This window comes from Herpailurus yagouaroundi, unplaced genomic scaffold (genome assembly GCF_014898765.1).
Source record: "Herpailurus yagouaroundi ecotype Mexico unplaced genomic scaffold, PumYag 140, whole genome shotgun sequence".
Classification (NCBI taxonomy): domain Eukaryota; kingdom Metazoa; phylum Chordata; class Mammalia; order Carnivora; family Felidae; genus Herpailurus; species Herpailurus yagouaroundi.
Window position 1 is genome coordinate 38515693 of NW_024412395.1, and position 19195 is coordinate 38534887.

Consider the following 19195-nt stretch of genomic DNA (forward strand, 5'->3'; position numbering starts at 1 on the left):
ATGTACAACACACTCCAAACCCATGTTGACTTCCTGAGTCTTAAAGAGATACTCTCTAAACATTCGGCAAGACAAAAACTTGATAGGACTTCAGACCTTGCAAAAGTTTAAAGGCTATCTAGAGGTCTCCTGAACTTCTCTTCTAAAAGCTGCCCTTACCAGCAAAATTAACAAAAGAGTTGAGATAGTCTCAAGTGATTCTGACAAATGCAGTTTGCCACACTCGAAAATTCTGGTTAAGGAAAAATATTGTACTGAATTTTCTGGATAATTAGTTTAATTCCCCAGGCTCTTTTGCTAAAATAGATCTAGGCTGTCAGTTTGAAACTCAAATGTTCAATAAGGGACCGATCCTAAATCAAGCTCCAACTCTATTGTAGATTGCTGTTCAGTCATCCTTTTTTCCTGACCCAGAAAGAAGACAAAATTCTGTTCATTTACATAGTTTATTGTTGTAAACATTAAAATTGTCTTTCTCAAAGAAAGAATTTATCAGAGAAAAAAAATCAGCGTCTCTAACTGTCATACACCATAGAAAAAAAGGCAGTGACTCCATATCATGTGCCATACTGGAAATATACAAAGAAAAATACTACAGAATATGGCATTATTAAAATTCTTACTCAAACATAAAATAATATATTAACTGACAATTTTAGACATTAAAAAAAAAACAAAAAAAATTAAAAGTGCTCAGTAATTTCCAGGGAGTTATGTATATTATAAGCACTCTGGAAACAGTCAAAAGCTGCTGCATGCAAGTTTTGTTTAGCTTTAGACAACAAAATAATCAAGATATAAACTTTCTTTTATCAACATCAACAGTACATACAACACTTACAAACAAGGAATGTTGGACGGTGTTACAAACACTATGTGTCCCTTTTGTCAGGATTTTCTGATGTGTAATACTTGTGCCCACCTATTTTACAATTGAGAAAATGTTTAAGCTCAGATAACTACCAATCTTTATAAAATCTAACAGACTACATAGTGTCTGAAATACTATTTATATAATATAGACATTACTGAAATAGCAAGTGCCTATAACATCTTCGACCTAGAATCAACATGCTTGTCCCTTTTGTGTGTAGTTCTTTTTTTCTTTTTTCTTTTTTTTTGCAAACACACTTATCTTTTAGAATTTGTAATATGTATTCATAAATAGGCACAAAATAATTTAAAAAGCCAAACTGCATTGGGTAAATTTACAAGCCTTTCCCTTCTTCAACTCATGCCACCCACGCAACATTTAGTTTTACTATATATTACAGCTTTCTTTACAGCAGAAAACTTTGAAGTCTTTTAAAGGGCAATACTTGTGGGTCCCCTTACAATGTGTGAGGTGTGTGTGTGTGCATGTGTGTGTGTGTGTGTGTGTGTGTGTTACATTTGTCTTAATGGCAACAACCAAACATGGCCAAACATTTCCCATCAGACATTAGGAATGTTTCTTCTGAACAATAAACTGATTTTTAAACTGATAATAAAAAGTTTATACCACTGTATTTGTGTGTAGTCCGTGTTCTAAATCCAGGATGCCCCGGAGCCAAAATGCCCTTTCAAGTTCTGCCTGCAGGTTAAGAAATAGCAACAGTTTTTGTTGTTTTTGTTTTGTTTTTTTGTTTTTGTTTTTGTTTTCTTTAGGGATCGAGGGGCTGGGGTTTTATGGAGGGGGTGGGGGCCAGCTAGAGCTGAGACAGCTCATGGGGATATCTCTGCCTTGTGACTTGCCCCCTCTGGATAGTTTTAGGTTTCTTTCCAGTTCCTTTGAAGTGCATGGGAGAAGGTCTTAGAAAGGTAAAGTGTCCAGGAAAAGTTTGTCAATTATTGCTGGCGGTGGTACCAAGTCTTCTAGTTTCAGGTAGAAAATACGCTGTAGCCCCTGTGTGCAAAGAGTACGAAGTTCTGGGAGCTTCCCCAACAGTTTGGACAAATAGTTGGGGCGGTTCAACCCCCCATTATTGAAAGTCACATGGTCTTTGAGACAATTTACAATCTTGTTTTGCAGTTCTTCCACTCTCTTGGGTTCCTTGAGCCCGTGTCTCTCTGCAGAAAACACAATCAGAAACAAAAGAGGAACACACAAAGCAGTTAGCTAGCTGGCAGGACGATGGACGCTCAGGGGCAAGGGAAAATCGCATTAGACCCCTCTGGGCAGTTTCAGAGAAGTGCCCTGCACCTGAGGTACTGACCTGTGACCATAGCCAGGGCAGCAATGCAGGAGAAGGCAGAAATGTCGATGTTCATATTCTGCAAGTTGGAGGAGAATTCAACAATGGAATCAATCCATTCCCCAAAGCCACGAACGCATTGCAACCTGTGCAAGACCACCCCATTGCAAAAGATGAGTTTACCCTCCACTGGGTTGGACCTGCAATTAATACCAAAGAGAGAGAGGGGAGAAAAAGAGAGAGAGAAAAGCTAAACAACTAATTACTTGAAGAGCAATAAATGAGGGATTTAAGAGGCACCTAATTACGGAAGAGTTAATAAAATGTAGACCAGTAGACCTTGAAAGGGTTTAATTTCATAACAATCAAGAACGCCCCCTATCCCACTTCCATTCCATTCACCCAAGGCTTCTGGGCTCATTCCTTCCCTTCCTCTTTTGTCTACTGTCTTTTACTTCTTCTCTCCCTCTTTCACTTTCTTATTCTGTATTTTTCTCATCCACCCCCCTCCCTTTCATTCCCCTCTGTCTCTTTCTTTCCCTTCTTGACTCCTCTCTTCCTCCTTTCCCAGCCTCCCCGGATTGCCTCCTCCGTTACCTGTACGCTAATCGCAGCACAAACAGTTCTAAGAAAGCAGACTCGAAAAGCAGGTCTTGGTCGGCTTTGGGCAGGTCAGCGAAGCCCGGGATCTTCTCGGCCCAGCCCCTGATGATCTCCATGGAGCCAGTCAGGAGATCATAGAACTGCTGGATATGCTGGGTGTCATCTCCACTCATCTGATAGTCAGGGTTCGCCTGGAACTGGAATTTCATTTTAAAAAGCACTTAATGAGGTTCTCTAAAATATATAACCCGTGAAATTGCTAACCCCGCTTCTAGTAGGGGAGCCAGGTTTTTATAACAATTAAACCTCTCTCTGACCAGTAAGGAAATTAGATGTTCCGGGGCAATTAATTCAATTAGGGATGGTGCTATGAGGTCGCTGCTTTAAATATGTAAATTACCATTTCCATACAGACTAAATACAGTGCCATCCAGCCCTGGGAAACGTTCACTCTTATCTCCACAAAACAATTGACACGTTAGTATTCATGCCAGTCCCAGAGTGGGTCTCGAGCAGAGACGCCCTTTGCAAATCTTAATAAAATTGCAGTGGCTTCTAGGTTTGCCCGACATACTTCCTCCAATTAAAGTCCACACATTTCTCACAGCTGGGGTAAAAAAGGAATCTGACCACTTGATTTCCCACCCCACTGCCATTCCTTCTATCTCTCTCTTTCCCTTCCCCGACCCCCAAGCAGGCATCCCCCACCCTGACAGTGCCACAGGGGACAAGGGTTAAAGCGTCTCTGTGGAAAATTGGGGATCAAATCCAAGTGGGGCGGGGGGAGCGTTTTGTACAGCCTGTGGTTTGGGCATTAGAGGCATAAGTGTGTGAGTATGTGTCTGCACGGGATGGCAGTAAGAAGGAGGGCTCCCAGAGATGTGATCACTGTGGCCTGTGCTCTCCTTCCTCTGTCCTCCGGTCTACACTCCCAGCAACATGGTTTGTTTGTGGCTCTGTGTGCTGCGGCTCTGCCCACGGCTGTAAAGCCACAGCCTTGCTGGAGGCCGGGGGCTAGTGATGGGTGTGGGAAGGGGTCCTGCCCGTCTGTCGGTTTGTCCACATGCTACCCCCGCCAGCTTCTTACCCTGGAATAGTCCAGGCTGGTCATAGCCGGGTTGGAGTCGACATGGGCCCTGACGAGGGCACTGATCAGACTCACCGGGGGCGAGGGGGGAGAGGGCTCCTGTGGGCTCTTCGGTTTCGAGGGCAAGCGACCTCTCCGGCCTTTTAAACTGTCCGTGCGAACCACTGCAAAGGAACAAACGGGTTAGCGTCGCTCCCCCTAGCGGGACCCAGCTGCCGCCTCGGCCCCTCCCGGGGGAAGGCCGCAGCCCCGGGGCCGCCGGCCGGGCCGCGCAGGGTCCCACTGCTTGTAAAGCCTTTACTGACGAGAAGCATCAAAAATGTGGGGTGGTTTTATGTCTTCTTCCAAATGGGTCGTTGGGTTGAAGGCGAGAAGGGCCTGGCTGCTTTCTGCGGGGCGGGATGGGCAAGCAGGCAGCTGCTGGGTCGTGGAGGCCAGACTCTGATGGGGGTGGGGGGACCCGGAGACTTCCCCCCCACCCCCCCCCCCCCCCCCGCTGTGGGAAGTGGAAAACGGGACTGGGGTGGGCGCAGCACTTTCCCGTGGGCGCAGACCGGGGAGTGGGCTGCTCGTCCCGACCTACCTTCTTTGACCATCCCAACAGCCAGGCACTTCTGAAATCGGCAGTACTGACAGCGATTCCGGCGCCGCTTGTCCACTGGGCAGTTTTTATTTGCTAAACACACGTATTTTGCGTTTTTTTGTACCGTGCGCTGCAAAAGGAGACAATATAGACCGATTTTTTTTTTTTTTTAATCCAGCAACCCAGGGGATCCGGGAAGAATTTCTCAACGGCTGGGATCTACACTCCCTCCCCACAAACACATATACACCACTCCTTTTTTATTTTTATTTTTTTTTCCTTTTCTTTTTCTTTCTCTTTCTCTTCGTGTTCCTACCCCAGGGCATTTAACAGGAGAAAATTGATAGCGTTAACATTTGAGCTAACCTCGCCGCTCCTCGCTGTGTTTTATATGCCAAGAGAAGGAGAAGGAAACGCTCAGTAAATACAAATCCGTGGGCATTCATATTATTTACATTCCTTGGAGACCTTCTCTATTTAAAATGATAAGATTATTCAATCAGGATGGCGAAATAAAGAGATCACTTAATTTGACCATAGGGAATTCTGTTCCACTTGGTTAGCTCAGACACGGTTCTCTGTCCTAACCAATTTCAATCTGAACAGAGAAGACAGCTCCTAGCACATGCAAATGACCCTCTTCTAACTCTGGCTCCAGCAACTTCGGGCTGGGGCCTGCCGGGTCTTCTGCGTGCAGAGGATGCGACCCCAGGTCTCCCGGCCTTCCACTTCCCTTTCTCAGGCACCCAGAAGCCTCCGCCACAGTCCGTGGACCTCAGTGGGGCCGCCTTGGCGGACCCGGGAGTTGGGCCAACTAGGTGGGACTGGGTTGCCTGCACCCAGGTGCAGCGCGCACTCGGAGGCTCCCGGCACTAGGGGGCCCCTACCTGCCTCCTCCGCCCGGTCCTCGCTCACCTTGAAGAAACCTTTGCAGCCCTCACAGGTGCGCACGCCATAGTGCTGGCAGGCCGCGTTGTCGCCGCACACGGCGCACAGCCCCTCGTTGGAGGGAGAGCCCCGCGACGGCGGCGAGGGCACCTGCGTGTCCAGCAGCTGCGACGCGTGGCCGATCTGCAGGCCTGGGAAGCCCATGGACGCGGGCTTTCGGATGGGGTTGGGCACAGCGAAGGTCTGCCCGTCCACCACGTGGTGGCTGCCCGCCTGCTCCGGGTTCATGGGGACGTGCAGGGGCCCATCGAAGCGCATCTGGCAGCTAGACACGGGGGTGCCGGGGGGCGACTGCTTAAATGAGAAGAGGGAGAGGCGGGAGACGGGCGTTTTCCTCTGCTCGATCATGTGCGTGGTGGCCACGTAGTTCTGATGGAAGTTGTGGAGGGAGCCTGGGTCATCCCACATGGGGCTGTGCTGCACTTGAAAGCCCGGGGTGGTGGGCGTCGGGGGCGAGGAGGGCTTGTAGTAAACCGACCCGGAGTGCGGCATCATCTCCTCGGACTGAGGGGGCAGGTGGCTGTGTTGCTGGTAGTTGTGCATCTGAATGTCTTCTACCTTAATGGAGGACTGCTGTCCGGACAGGGGCATTTGGTACAAGCAAGGTGGCTTGACGTCGTAGCCTGTGCTGTAGTTGTCCATAAAGGTACTGAAGCTGGGGAGAGAAGTGGTGGCAGTGATTTCAGTGTTGGTGAGGTCCATGCTAAACTTGACAAACTCTGGAGTTAAGAAATCGGAGCTGTATTCTCCCGAAGAGTGGTAACTGTAGCTCTGAGAAGCGGGGCTGGCTCCTTGAGGCGAGGACCCATACTGCGCCTGAACACAAGGCATGGCTGGAAATGAAACAGGGTAATATACACTCAGCCTGGTCAACTGAACACTTTTCCCCGGGCTCGGGTACCTGGAGCTACACCGGCAGCTCGTGGCGGTCAGAGAGCACGTAGGGACGCGAAAGGAAGGGCGGAGAGCGCGAATGCTGCGAAGCAAAACAGTGCAGGGCATGGAAAGGCTGGTCCAAGGGAGACCCAGAGCTAGAAAGCTATTGAGGGTCTCCATTCCCGGATATCTCAACCGCCTCCCCCCTCACCCCCTCACCCGGCCAGTCCCGCTCAAATGAGCCTTTCCTCTGAAGCTCGGGTTCAGCAGGCTCATTCTAGAAATGAGGGTGAATTGCACAATGAGAATGTTGTTCCCCAAGATGATGGGCCAGGAAAGCCTTAAGTGACAGAGTTAGCTGAGGAAGATCGTATGGCCCTATTTCTTGATGGTCAGGGAACTCGGAGGAGGGAAAGAAAAAAAACAAAGTTGCACTAACCTTCAGCCGAATTACAGGCGTTTTCGAGGAAATTAAAGGTGGACAGTGTCGTAATTCAATGAAGGACAAGGTTTCCAAGATTTTTAGAAAAGCAGTGGGGAGTCCAGCCTGTCGGATCTCCTCCCTGAAACACAGACACAAGAAGCTTCAGGGTGACTTTCCCGACAGATTCATCTGGGCATCAGTAGAGTCACCAGGCAAGTCCTTCTATACGTTCCTTGGTTGTTTCATTGGAAATTAATGTGTAGCCTTTACCAAACTTAGGAGTTAAGATGAATGTGTAAAAGAGACGGCTGTAAACAACAGGAAATGCCAACCCACTGCACTGTGTAAGTCCTTGCAGAGAGAGGGTTCTGAAGGAGAAAAGGTACTTCATGTACTTATTTAATACTTATGATGTAATAAATTGGGCCCTTTGCTAAGATGCAGGGGGGTAGAGATGGAGGTGGGAGGGTAGTGTCATTTCCATTTTCGTTTAATTCAGACTCAAATAAGAAGAAACTAGAGTTTAATAAAATGCAGCACTGGAAACTTCTATCAAGTGTTTTCTGTAACCCCTGCGGTTACAGAATGCTAGCAAGGCCTGGGCAGCCCTGAAGGCGATCTGAATGGAAGCGTCTGGATTTTGACACAACACTGGGGTTGAGGATACAGGTGAATTGGCATTCACTTTCCCCAGGAAATTTGCCTTTCAACATCTTTAGTGGCCAAGGGGTGGGAGGCAGAGACCCTACTTTTCCAGGAGCATCTTAGGTCAACTGCAGAGGGAGGGAAACACTGCTTATCTGGTGTTGGCACCGAGGTTAGAAGCATTTCCCAACATAGGAAGCCAAACACCTTCCCTATACAGCCTTCCACAATCTGCCTACTTGCCGGAACAAGGCATTCTTGTGTCCCAGTAATTTTCAGATGTTGCCACTTGGAAGGCATTCTAGAGCACAGTCCTATTACTAATGAAAAAGAAAGCCAAATATATCCATTCCTTCTGTTCTCCTTCCCCCACCCCCATAATGTTGCTTCATGGGGAGGAAGGTTAATCAGAAAAAGTAGAAAGGAAAGCAACCCATGATAGCCACAGCCCTTAAGAGATATGCCTGTGCTGGATATTAACCTCCTGGTAACTTCGCAGTTTCATAACTGTACTCTTTACTCTCTATCTCTCTCTCTCTGTCTCTCTGTCTCTCTCTCTGACGCACTCACAAACACAAGCACGGCATGTGTCAAAACCAGAAATTTCAAGCAACTTAGTAATAGGACACTGTACCAACAGCAACACCACCCCTTATTCAATAATACCCAGGAAACCCTGGCAATCCGGCCAGCCTCGGAGACGCAGTTCCCAAGCAACAAATAAACTGAAGAACTTTCTCCCTGCCCCTTTGTGGGCAGTGTCCCAGACCCTCGTATATACAGGACCTGGAGTCTCCCTGCCCAACGGTAACAATCAATTCTGCTCTAAGAGCAAACTTTGGGCACATTTCCCCGGGCAAGTCCACAGCTCCCCCAAACTATGCAGGTCTCTCTTCCACGTCCACCAATGAGGAGCCTGGAAGCCTGCTGGGAGCCAACTCCCCCCTAGTGCCAAAGCTGGAGTTCGGGCAAATGACCGCTGTGGCTGCACGCACCTATTCCCCATCCTCCCGCCCCGCTCGCGCTCCGAACCTCTGGCGCCCACTTCCAGAAAACCTGTCCCACACATGTGGAAAGAAGAGACGTGCAAAAGAAGAGAGAAGGATAAGGGAACTCGAGCTGCACGGGCTGCGTCTACTCACTTAGGAGTTCTCCGCGTATTTCTTCATTCATTCAACTCGGCCGAAGTGTAGTTCCCTCTGGGAGTCCGAGTGGCAGGGTCGGGGAGGGGTGGGCGAGAGGGGCGAAGGTAGCCTGGTGGCCGAGAGCGGGGAGGGCGCAGGAGAAGGCGGCCGCCTGGGCAGGCGAGCGGGACCGCGGAGCCTAGCGCGAGCCGCCGGGCGGACTGGCCCTGGCCGCCAATGTGCCTTTGTTTATGTGGCTCGCGCTGCCGCTGCCAACATGCACCTAAAGTCTCCGCGCGTCAGCGCGCGTCAGCGGCCCGCCGCCCAATCGCCGCGCCGCCGCGCTCCCCGGACTCCTGGCCGGCTCTCGCTTTGGTATATTTCCGACCTGACGTCACGAGTAGGGCCGATTTTAAGGTGGGAACCGTTCTGGGTTCACCTTGGTCGCCAGCCTGGGTTCTTTTTTTTTTTTTTTTTTTTTTTTTTCTCTCTCTCTTTCTTTCTTTCTTTCTTTTTTTTTTTCCGAAAGAGGTGTGACCTCTCCACTCAGGTCCGCGCAGCCCGCAGCACCGCGACATCTCACCTCACCTTCCCCCCCACCTCCCAACCCCCCAGGCCACCGCTGCAGCCCGGCGGCTCACTTGTGGGGGAGGGTGCAACAAAAGCCGGGGCGGCAGGGAACGCTGGCGAGGGCCAGGTAGCCAGCACCTGGACTAGCAAGGGGTGGAGTGTATCTGGCAGTGTCCTAACCTCACGCACTCACAACTGTCACCCCCATTAGCGGAAGCGCGTACAGACGTCCCACGACCCGAGACGGTCAAAGGGCTCAGGCAGGGTGGGATTTCTCTAGTCCGAAGCATATCCTTTTTCTCCTTTTTCCTGTCCATGGCCTCCTCCTTTGGCGTTGGCATTCTCTGTCTCTGTCTCCCCCCCCCCCCCCCCCCCCCCCCCCCACAGTACAAGGTGGAAGGTACTGGGTAGGGCCTGTTCTCTGTGTTCCCTTCTTTCCTTGCAGTGCCCACGTGCAAGGGAGGATGTGGTGCGTGGAAAGGGGAAGAGAGGGGAGCAGGTAGACAGCATCCCAGCCCTTCAGGGATCCCCAAAGTCAGAATGAGGCGTCGCCCACTTTCCTTTCGCAGACAATGCAGCCGAGCAGCGGGCAACAGGTGCGCCTGCGGCGGAAAGGGGCTCTAACCTCACCTTTCGCCAACTCTAATACTTTCGACACTCCTGGGAGCCCACCAACTTGTACCCCAGTACGAGTTGTAGAGACACAAATCAACCCTCCTCTGAAGCACAAGGGCTCTCGAAACCTCAATCTGAGAGCCAAAAGGGAAAGGCAAAACATTGGGAGAGGGAGGGGTATCTCCGCGAGCGTAAAGTTGTGCGTCTAGCCCTCCCAGGAGAGGGACTCGGAGCACCGTGGCAGCTCACCGCACCCCCGCGGCTGCCCGAGTCCCCGCCGACTCCACTTTGCAAGCCAATCCGCCCGCCAGGCTGAGGGCGCAAGGCGCTTTCTAGCAAAGGAAACGCCACCTCTCCCGGGATCGAGCCCCCTTCCCTGTTCCTCGGGCCCGAGCAGGGCGGGCCTCTGTGGGCTTCTCCCAAGGGGCTGGACGAGGCTGGGACGTGGGGAGGGAGGCTTCCGAGGTATCCCCCTCTCTGCCCGCGAAGAGTTCCAACCGCCCCTCCTCCCTCGGCAGGGCTCGCTTCCAGGCTGCGGGAGCCCCCTGGCAACTTTCCCCCGACCCCCATCCTGGCGTCCCCTGGATGGGCAAAAAGCGCCGCGGAAACAGGCGCGTTCCGGAGCCGCTCAGCTCTAATCTGCACCCTAGCCTTTGCCCGCTCCCCAGCGGCTGGAAAGGCGTAGCCATCAGGTGTCCTGCGGCTGCCCCGGGAAGCCTCGGGCTCCTCTGCGCCGCAGCCTCGGCAAAACCTGCGTGGCCACCTTAAGTTTCCCCCAGATGTTTCGACTGCCGCTGCCGCCGCCGCCGCCGCCGCCGCCGCGGCTCAGCGGTGCCCCAGCGGGCCGGAGCACAAATAAAACCAGGAAGTGTGTGTGAGTGAGTGAGTGTGTGTGTGTGTGTGTGTGTGTGTGTGTGCGCGCGCGCGCGCGTGTGTGTGTGTGTATGTGGGGGGGGGGCTGTTGTGGTGAGTGAGGATGTGTGAGTAGGGGGAAGAGGGGAGGAGGGCGAAGAATAGCCTATTAGCATGAGCTCGGTAGCGTCAGCGCCTCGTGGGCAGGAGCGATTCCACGCGAACGAAAGGGAAAAAGTGAGAGTTTGGAGAGCCGGGGAGAAGGAAAGGGGTGGGGGTGGCGGTGACGCAGGGGCGCAGGCATTGACGCACCCGCGGGGCTGGGCCCAAAATAGCAGCGGCTCTAGCTCGGTGGCGCCCTCCCGGGTTCCCTTCCCCTTCCGCGAGGGAGCAGGGCGCTGCCAGGAGGAGCTTTTCCTTGATCCCAGCGGTGGGCCAGGCTCCCGGCAGCTATTTTCAGGCAGTCGGAAACTCAAACGCGGCCACGCCGAGGTGGCGGTTATTAATTTTTAATATATTCCTAGGAAAGCGGGGGCCAGGAGAACTTTAAGGTTGTAACCAGCACCCTCCATACACAAACACGCACATCTGAGTAGGTACATTCCCTCCACAAGTTCCTCCTCCCTTATGGCCATTTTTAAAAACACTAGGCTTTAGCCTGGGTTGAGCCTGGGGACAACTTGAGAATTCTCTCCCAGAGAGTGGAAAAGTGTTCTGCAGTTCTTAAAGTGAGCTCTGAGGTAGACACACATTGCAGTGTGATGCGTTATTCTACAGCAGCAACCTGTCGAGTCTGGCTTAACAGAGCCCTTGCCCAAGTCTTAATGCACCCAAGATCAAGAGGCAGTTTTCCACAGCAGCTACTTATAATTATTAGTAACTGGAGGTGGAAGGATTCAATATCACATTGAAAAAGAGACAAAAGGTGGACATTTGCCCTTGCATCCTACAACTTGTTTAAGAGTTCTCCCTCTTCTTCAAATTCCTATTTTAGTTCCTGGCAAGCGTTACTTCTTAGGAAGGCACCCTGGATGCAAGACTGATAAACTCATTTGAACCAATTACTGGATAAGCTACTTCTTGGGCTAGCACTTTTGGTAGGGCTTCGGATGTGCTCGGGGTGGAAAGGATGTAACACAATCATCAGAAAGAGTAAAAAAGGACCAAGCTCAAAGCTCCTGACTCCTGTGTCCCCACCAGATTTTGACGGAACGAAGTCTCAGTAGAACCGCCAACGTCTGTAATTGACTGATCCTGTCAGTAGGGGGCCTGACTCCACAAGGATCAGGAAGATTTCACTCACTCACTCACTCACTCACTCACTCACTCACTCACTCACCAGCTAGCTATTTACTACTTAGGCCAAACCCTAGGAGAGAAAGCTGCAGGCCCAAATATTCGGTACTGTGCTGGAATTTATAAATAGCTACAAATCTTTTATTCTTGTCTGTTTTTCTTAAAAGGGGAAAACAGTTGAACACATGGAATTAGGTTCACAATAGATTTTTTTTTTTTTCCTCCTGCCCATGTTTAACTCACTGTTAAGTCACGGGGGGGAGGAGGGGATCAAAATAGTAATAAAATCTCTCATTTTATCACCAAGTAGCGCAAATTGGCATATAGTTTGGAAAAATGAAAGCATGTTTTAAAATCCTATGATTACATGTTTAAATAAATTATAGTTTAGAAGAGGATTCCTGTGGGTGTATTTGCTAGTACATAAGAGAATGCTTTTGTGCACAGAGGTTTAATTATACATATAATGGAATCAAAATGTAGAATTGAACAACCTTTTAGAAAATGTTAAAATGATGCTTTAGGCTAAAAGAAACTGAAATTTTGCACTTATATATCACTGCAACCCTTCATAATTTTTTAACATAGATTCTTGAATATAAACTATTTTATAACTCAACTAAAATGACAATACTAGTTTTTTGTTTTGTTTTTTTCAGGGCCAGGATTCTGATACAACTTTAAATTACTGGGATGTATAAATGTGTAAAATTAGCCCCACTGAAGGTCTGTTTTCTTTAATGAGTTAAATAGGAGTGAAAATTGGTCTTATACATAAGTAGCTCCTTCTTTTGGAAGCAGCTAAATGACAAAATTGCCAATTCTATCAATCTATACAGTTAAATGATGTCAGAAAATCATTTAGGGAAGTCATGTTACTATATTATCTTTTAGGATATTAACCAATATTAAGCAGAATATATTGACACATGTATAGAAAGACATTTTTATAAAAAAATAATATAAATAATACATACACTCACATCTAAACCAAAGTATTTTATTTTATGCATGGCTAGACAGATTATACTTAATAAAATTGAGCTTTTCATATAATTTAGAAAGCAAACATAGATGTAATCCCATAGGATTTTCCATCTTAATGCATGGGAAAGGGGTCCTTAGGGAATCTTTTCACTATTCTCCCAAAATGAACTCAGAGTAGCCCTTACAATTCAGATATAGTGAAGAGACATCACTGTTATACTGTAGGAGTTGAGGTATGTTTAAGATATTTTGTAATAAAATTACTTAATGGAAACGATCTTAGACATTAAAATGAGATATACATTTTAAGTTATATTTTGACAAATTTATATTCATGGCATTTGTTGCCATTCAGCAAGACATTTTACATTAGTGATAGAAGAGAAATTTTTACTTTGGAAAACAAACTCAGTTATGGAACTACAAAATAATTTTTTAATATTGAAGGGTTTTTTTTTTTTGCTTTTTTCCTTTTGCCTTTTCATTTGCATTAATAGGATATTAATCGGTCAATCATTTATTCTCTTCCTATAGGATGCTTACACAAGAAGTCAATTGCTTACCTGATATTCACATTTTGGGTAGTTATGGCATTTTACTCAGTTTTATTCAGCCCAATTTTTTTTTTTTTTACCAACATCACTCAATGAATGTAAAATTATTTCTTACTTCAATACAGAACTCCATTCTAGAAATGTGTAAAGATGTGCAGGAGAAAACAGCACTCTTTTTTTTCTAGAAGCATCTACTTGCAAATTAAAATTATAAAACTGAACATATGGTAAAGCCTCATGCCACTCAAAAAGTATTTTGCATAATAAAAATTCTTCATCTTTTCTCTAATGCTTGACTCTCAGTAACCATCTCCTAAACAATTGCTTTTAAACTAATCACTCAGTATTTTCTTTCTGTATGTGTGGTAAAGTACACAGAACATTAAATTTACTATCTTAGCCGTTTTCAAGTGAACTGTTCAGTGATAGTAAATACATTCACATTGCTGTGTACGCATCACCACTATCCCTCTCTACAATGCTTCATCTTATAAAGATGAAACTGTATACCCATGAAATAGTAACTAGCCCTTCACCCATACTCCCAGCCTATGGAAACCACCAGTATTTTCCATGGAAGAATTCTTTTTGGTTAAGCAAGGAAGGGTAACTTTGGTTTTGTATTTCATTGCTAATTTCAGTAAACATGGATGGGAGGGTCAGTCATTAAATTGTACCAAGTCCTAGAAGACATCTTAAAGATTCTACAAATAAGTAGCTACATGCTAAGAAAATATCAAGGGCACTTGAAATTCTAAAAGTAGCTAATAACATTAGTAACTATCACAGTATTATATAGCATACTAAGTAGATAAAATGCATACACTTTGTGACAGTTTCTGTGCTTATATCACAGCTGGCTAGTTTTGGTCTACCTTTAATGACAAAATAACCACTTTTCTTTTCTTTTTCCTCAGACTAACTGGTGGATAGGAACCTCTTGATTTAATACAAAATGAACATCCTGCACTGATATATTACGACAAAGACATATATGCCCTTTTCCTCATCATAATTCTGCAATTATCAAGCCTACAATTTTAACACTACAAAAGTAACTTATAGCAAGGACCCTTATAGTGATAAGTAATAAATCTAATTACCATATCCTTTGAATAGATGTAATATAAATTTCATTGCTCACTTAAAAGTTCTAAAGTTAACAGCATAAACTTGAAGTTGAGTAATTAAGTAATCCTTATATAGACACTTATTAAAGTATTTATACATATTATCTTAAATCTACATCTATCATTTTGCCAATTAAAATTAGGACTTTAATTGCAATTAAGTAATTTAATTGCCAATTGAACAGCAAAATTGCTAAGTGACTAATTTTAATGCCTATTTTAATTACCAATCATGACTGGGGAGGGAGCTAATCAAGTTACATCAAGCAGTACCAGAGTAATGATGTGAAGAAAAAAAAAAAAAGTAGAACAAACATTCAAGGCTACATGCTTTAAAAAAAGAAACATAAATTAAATAAATGCAAACACAATCTTATAAATGTATAAAAATACTGTATTTCAATATCTGAATACAGAACATGAAAGAGAACAAGATTAATTAAAGAAGCCCCTGTCAATCTTCAGTCAAAGTAAGGAAAACCAAGTCAAATTTTTATGTGGTATTTACATGGCACTCACACTAACCCAGATAAAAACAAAGCTGCATATAGCTGAGAATAAAAGACTGTTTCCTGCCTGGCTGGTTAAATATTTACAGATTGACAGTTTTTAAAGAATTCTTTTAAAATGAAATGCTATAAAAGAGAGAAACAAGTTTCCAATGCAGCAATGTAGATTTTAAATTTGAAAAGCAAACAGGGCCAGTGCAGTGGAACCAGGGTACTCTTTCCTCATGGCTCTCCTCCCCACCCCCACTCACTTGAATGCAGAGTTCTATAAGAGGCCTAATGCCCATCCATAACTTGTCCCATGTTCCTATGAGAAACACATACATCTGCCCTATCTTAAAATACATTTGTGAGTAAAAAATAAGAAGGCAGCTAGGATTACATCACAATTAAAATTAAAGCATGGGGAATATACCCTCTCCTAAGGGTATCTCTTCATTTTCAATTAAAATAAACATGCCAGCTCAAGATAAAAGCTGTAAACCAGCAGGCAACCAGAAACAGTGTTGAAAATCTTCTTGGCCAATACAAACACATTTTCAAAAGTTTTCTTTTCCAAACGAATTCTCAGATTAGCAATATGGAAGGGCAATATTGAACGAGGGAGGTGAAGTTGAGAGCTCAAAAAATAGAAAGTGATTCCCTGGTAGACAATAACAATGCTAGGACTTCCCAGCCACAGGGACCGCCTTGGCTGCCAGCCACCTCATTTAGAGTAACAATGGACATCCATCAAATCTTCATTGAAAATAAAAGTCATGATGCAAGGTCCACATCTTGTTTCTACTACTGGATGTGTCTACCAAAAATATACATCGTTTAGGTCTACAGAAGGGCCCCAAATCATTCATGAACTATCTGTAATGTTGTAACTTGAGAAAAAGCAAATCGTGCTGCTTAGGATTTTATTTACTAATGGACTTGAATTCTGAAATGAAGCACAGCAGGCCTGGCTTTTGAAGGAGGAGCACGTTAATAATCATGGAGCCTAACAAAAGGCTGCATATCTGCTCATGACAATAACAGCTTTATAAGGCGAGTTCTGTGTGACTGATTAAAGGACACACTCACTGCCTATTCACAAGTCACGGAGATGGAGTCATTATTGACAAGCTCACTTCTGATCAGGGTTAAGACTCATTGAGTGCTGGTGCTGCAGAGAGAAAACCTTAGCCATTAAAAGATTACCAAAAACAGCCCCCAGAAATGGTCGCCATAACTCAGATATAGATCTTAATGTGTTCTGTAGAAGATTTTTCTGCTATATAAATACACAAAAGGTCTTAGATTATTTGGTATTGCCAAGATGATCGCACTAACCCAAGCACCAGGTAACACGTCATCACCTACGACAAAAGGAGAAAAAAAAAAAAAAAGGAAAAATACTGTCTTGTAATTTCAAAATGATACTGAAAGGACATGATGTATAGACAAACTTTCAGAATGTTAACTTTCAGACCCGGACATGACTGAAAATATATACTTGTTCAGATTGCTTAGGTCTGTCTTGTGTATTTTGTTAGTCTGTGAGGTCACATGAATTCACGTGGTGGACATATTGTTGGAAGGGAAATCTTCCAAAGGATAGTATGACCATAGATTTCAGATATCCCTTAATGGGTAAAGGTTAAAAAAAAAAATGTTTTCATAAGTTGTTTACTTTTTTGTTTTAGCCTTCTTTCTTGTTTTCCATGTTGCCTCCCTGCATTAGTGGAAGAAAAAGGAGGGATACACTAAGAGACAACCATGTTTATAACCTGAAATTAGAGGCAATCAACCATTTTATTAGTCACCAGGATACTTAAAATAAGACCTGTGAAATATTACAGAAATATTCCACTAGGATCTAAACAGTGACCTCAGTATGCTGTGACTGACATGGTGGGGGGAAAAAAAAACAAACGACCAGCATCGCCACATAGATGATCCAAGTTAAAGTACACACATAGTGTGTATGTGGGAGGTTGGGAGGGGGGGTGTGTGTTTGTGTATAGACATTGTTTGGCCGGGGAGTTCTTCCTTATATTTCTTATATTTCATATTTCTGAGGACTGTTTTCTGTAAGTTATTTCCCAAACTTTAAGAATAACTGAAGTTTATTTAAAAAAAAAAAAACAACAGAATTTCAAATAGTTAATAGGCTTAGGAGTTATATTGAAACAACTCAGAACACATATTTTTCGTAGGAGTTCTTTAATTTTCTGGATTCCAAAAAGTATGGTGTTCCTAAACATTACAAACTCTTAAGTAACTAGCTCTGGAAATTCATATTTTCCATTTCTCCATACTCTCATCAATTAGTATTTGGTTGGCTGACTGGAAATTTCTGAGACAACGGTTTTGCCAAACTTTATAAACTTTGTTTTGTTCGGGAGTGGGGGCGGGGGGGGGAGGAGAAACCAGCTTTTACAGCCAGAATGATTTGACAGGGCCCCTCAAGCCACAAATAGATGCTACAGAATTTGAAACGCAGCTCTGTAGCTCAATTTATACCACAGAAAACTGTGAGATGCTATCTCCCTGTTGTTATAACGTATCAGGTCAAGGGATATAAATTGCACCAGGTAATTCATTTTGCCGTTCGGAGAGTCATTAAGATCCTCCCAGAATATATGTGATTGATATCCCTGGAGGTGAAAGGCTAAAGGAACCATATGGCAACATGTTGCATTCCGTATGCTATCTGCCCATCCGTGCTTAAGCTGCCATTAGCAACATCTGTACCTTACGGAAATCCAGCTGCGCCGACGACGGCTGACGGAATTGTACTTGGGGGGGGAAATCTAGCTTAGCGCCATTAACTTGAGACTTAAGAGTCTATCTACCAGGACGGATGGAAGCTTTCACAATTACACGAGACGACACAAATGCTTTATTAAAGTTTAATTTTGAACTCCCAATTAGCGAAACTGCATTACAAATCGATTGCAATTTCCTAGAAGGCACGGCAAGTTCTCTGCCGGCCTGCCACGTGCGAGAGGCTCCAGAGCAAGCTTTCCCAGCTCTCGGCAGCGGAGAGGGGACGGTTCAGAGCCGGTCTCCGCGTCCCAGGAAGTCCCTAAAATCCCCGCCAGCCCCTCCTTCCGCAGGGTGGGGGCGTACCCGGCCAGAACCGGCGGGGAGGGGCGGGGGGAGTCCTCTATTATCTTGGTCTCTCGGGAGGAGCCTCATCTAGTCAGTCACGCAGAAGTTTCTCTTTCGCTCTTGGCGTGACACCCCAGATCGGCTTCGGGCGCGCGGGCCAGCGGGGCGGAGGAGCCGGGAGGCCGGAGTCCCGGCAGGGCTGCCCGGCGCTCGCACCCACCCCGCTCCCCTCCCCCCAACCCAAACAAAGCCCCGCTCCAGGTCCAGGATACGTTACCTGCCCGGCGCTCCCGGCCCCTCGGTCACCGCATCCCCCGCAGGCGCGCCTTGTGCGGGTCCCGCTCCCCGGGACGCACAAAGTGGCCGCCCCCGGCCGGCTAAATCCCCCTCTCTCGTCATGTTGGGGGTGGGGGGAAGAAGGGGAGACGGGGGAAGTGGAAGCGGGGAGGCTGGGCCCAGGGGAACTTACTGGTAAAAAGAAAAGAAAAGAAAAAAAAAAAAAAGGTAGAAGCTGCTGGTGAGGGGGGTGTGGGGGGCCCGGGGCCCGGCCAGGGGCAGAAGAGGCCGGTTACCTTTCGGGGAAGTCGAGGGCGGGAGGGGGGGGGGTCAGGGAGCGGCCGCCCGTCCCCCTCCCCCGACCCCCAGCGGCGGCGGCAGCTGCACACACAGAAGCCCATTGTCACCGGCGCCGGGCGCGCAGCCCCGCGGACTCGGCCCCGCGGCTAAGCGCGTCAGCGGCCCCGTCAGCCTGGCCGGGCTCCGTGACGCGCGCGCAGCCAGCTCTATAAATAACCCGCCGCCGGGCGGCTCGGGCGGCTTTCCAGTGACGCTGGGGCAAGGCGCGGGAGGAGGAGGGCGAGAGGAAACAATAAAGCCGCCCGCCCGCCTCCCCGGCCTCCCTCCGCCCTCCCCCGGCCGCCCTGGGCCCTTCCCGCCGCGCTCGGCTTTCCCCGCCCCGGCCCGCCCCATTCGGAGCGCCGCTCGCGGGTGGGAAGGGCCGAGCCGAGCCCAACCCACGAGTTTAGCGAAGGGGTCGCTGTGTTACTTACTCGCAGCTCGAGTTCTGCCTCGGGAGGCTTTCTCCACTCTCCGACACCCGTCCTAGTACAGGTAGGGTGTGTTGGTGGTGGCAGA

General features: G+C 47.1%; 1 protein-coding gene across 6 annotated transcripts; it reads right to left on the reverse strand.

Annotated features, from left to right (window-relative positions):
• Positions 1 to 432: 432 nt before the first annotated feature.
• NR4A2 (nuclear receptor subfamily 4 group A member 2) lies at positions 433 to 18736 on the reverse strand. Of its 6 annotated transcripts, XM_040475120.1 has the most exons (9): positions 8483 to 8908; positions 6711 to 6834; positions 5363 to 6228; positions 4448 to 4577; positions 3865 to 4028; positions 2772 to 2974; positions 2358 to 2374; positions 2196 to 2253; positions 1852 to 2049 (listed from the first exon to the last, which is right to left on the reverse strand). In XM_040475120.1, exons 3-9 carry the CDS (start codon positions 6224 to 6226, stop codon positions 1962 to 1964), a joined length of 1524 nt encoding a protein of 507 aa, XP_040331054.1. In that variant the 5' UTR covers positions 6227 to 6228; positions 6711 to 6834; positions 8483 to 8908; the 3' UTR covers positions 1852 to 1961. The 6 variants fall into 6 exon arrangements, 5 of the variants coding, with proteins under 5 accessions (XP_040331051.1, XP_040331053.1, XP_040331052.1 ...); XM_040475117.1 differs by lacking the exon at positions 8483 to 8908 and adding an exon at positions 18339 to 18736 and having other exon boundaries at positions 433 to 2049; positions 2196 to 2374; XM_040475119.1 differs by having other exon boundaries at positions 433 to 2049; positions 2196 to 2374; positions 5363 to 6050; positions 8483 to 8909.
• Positions 18737 to 19195: the final 459 nt, after the last annotated feature.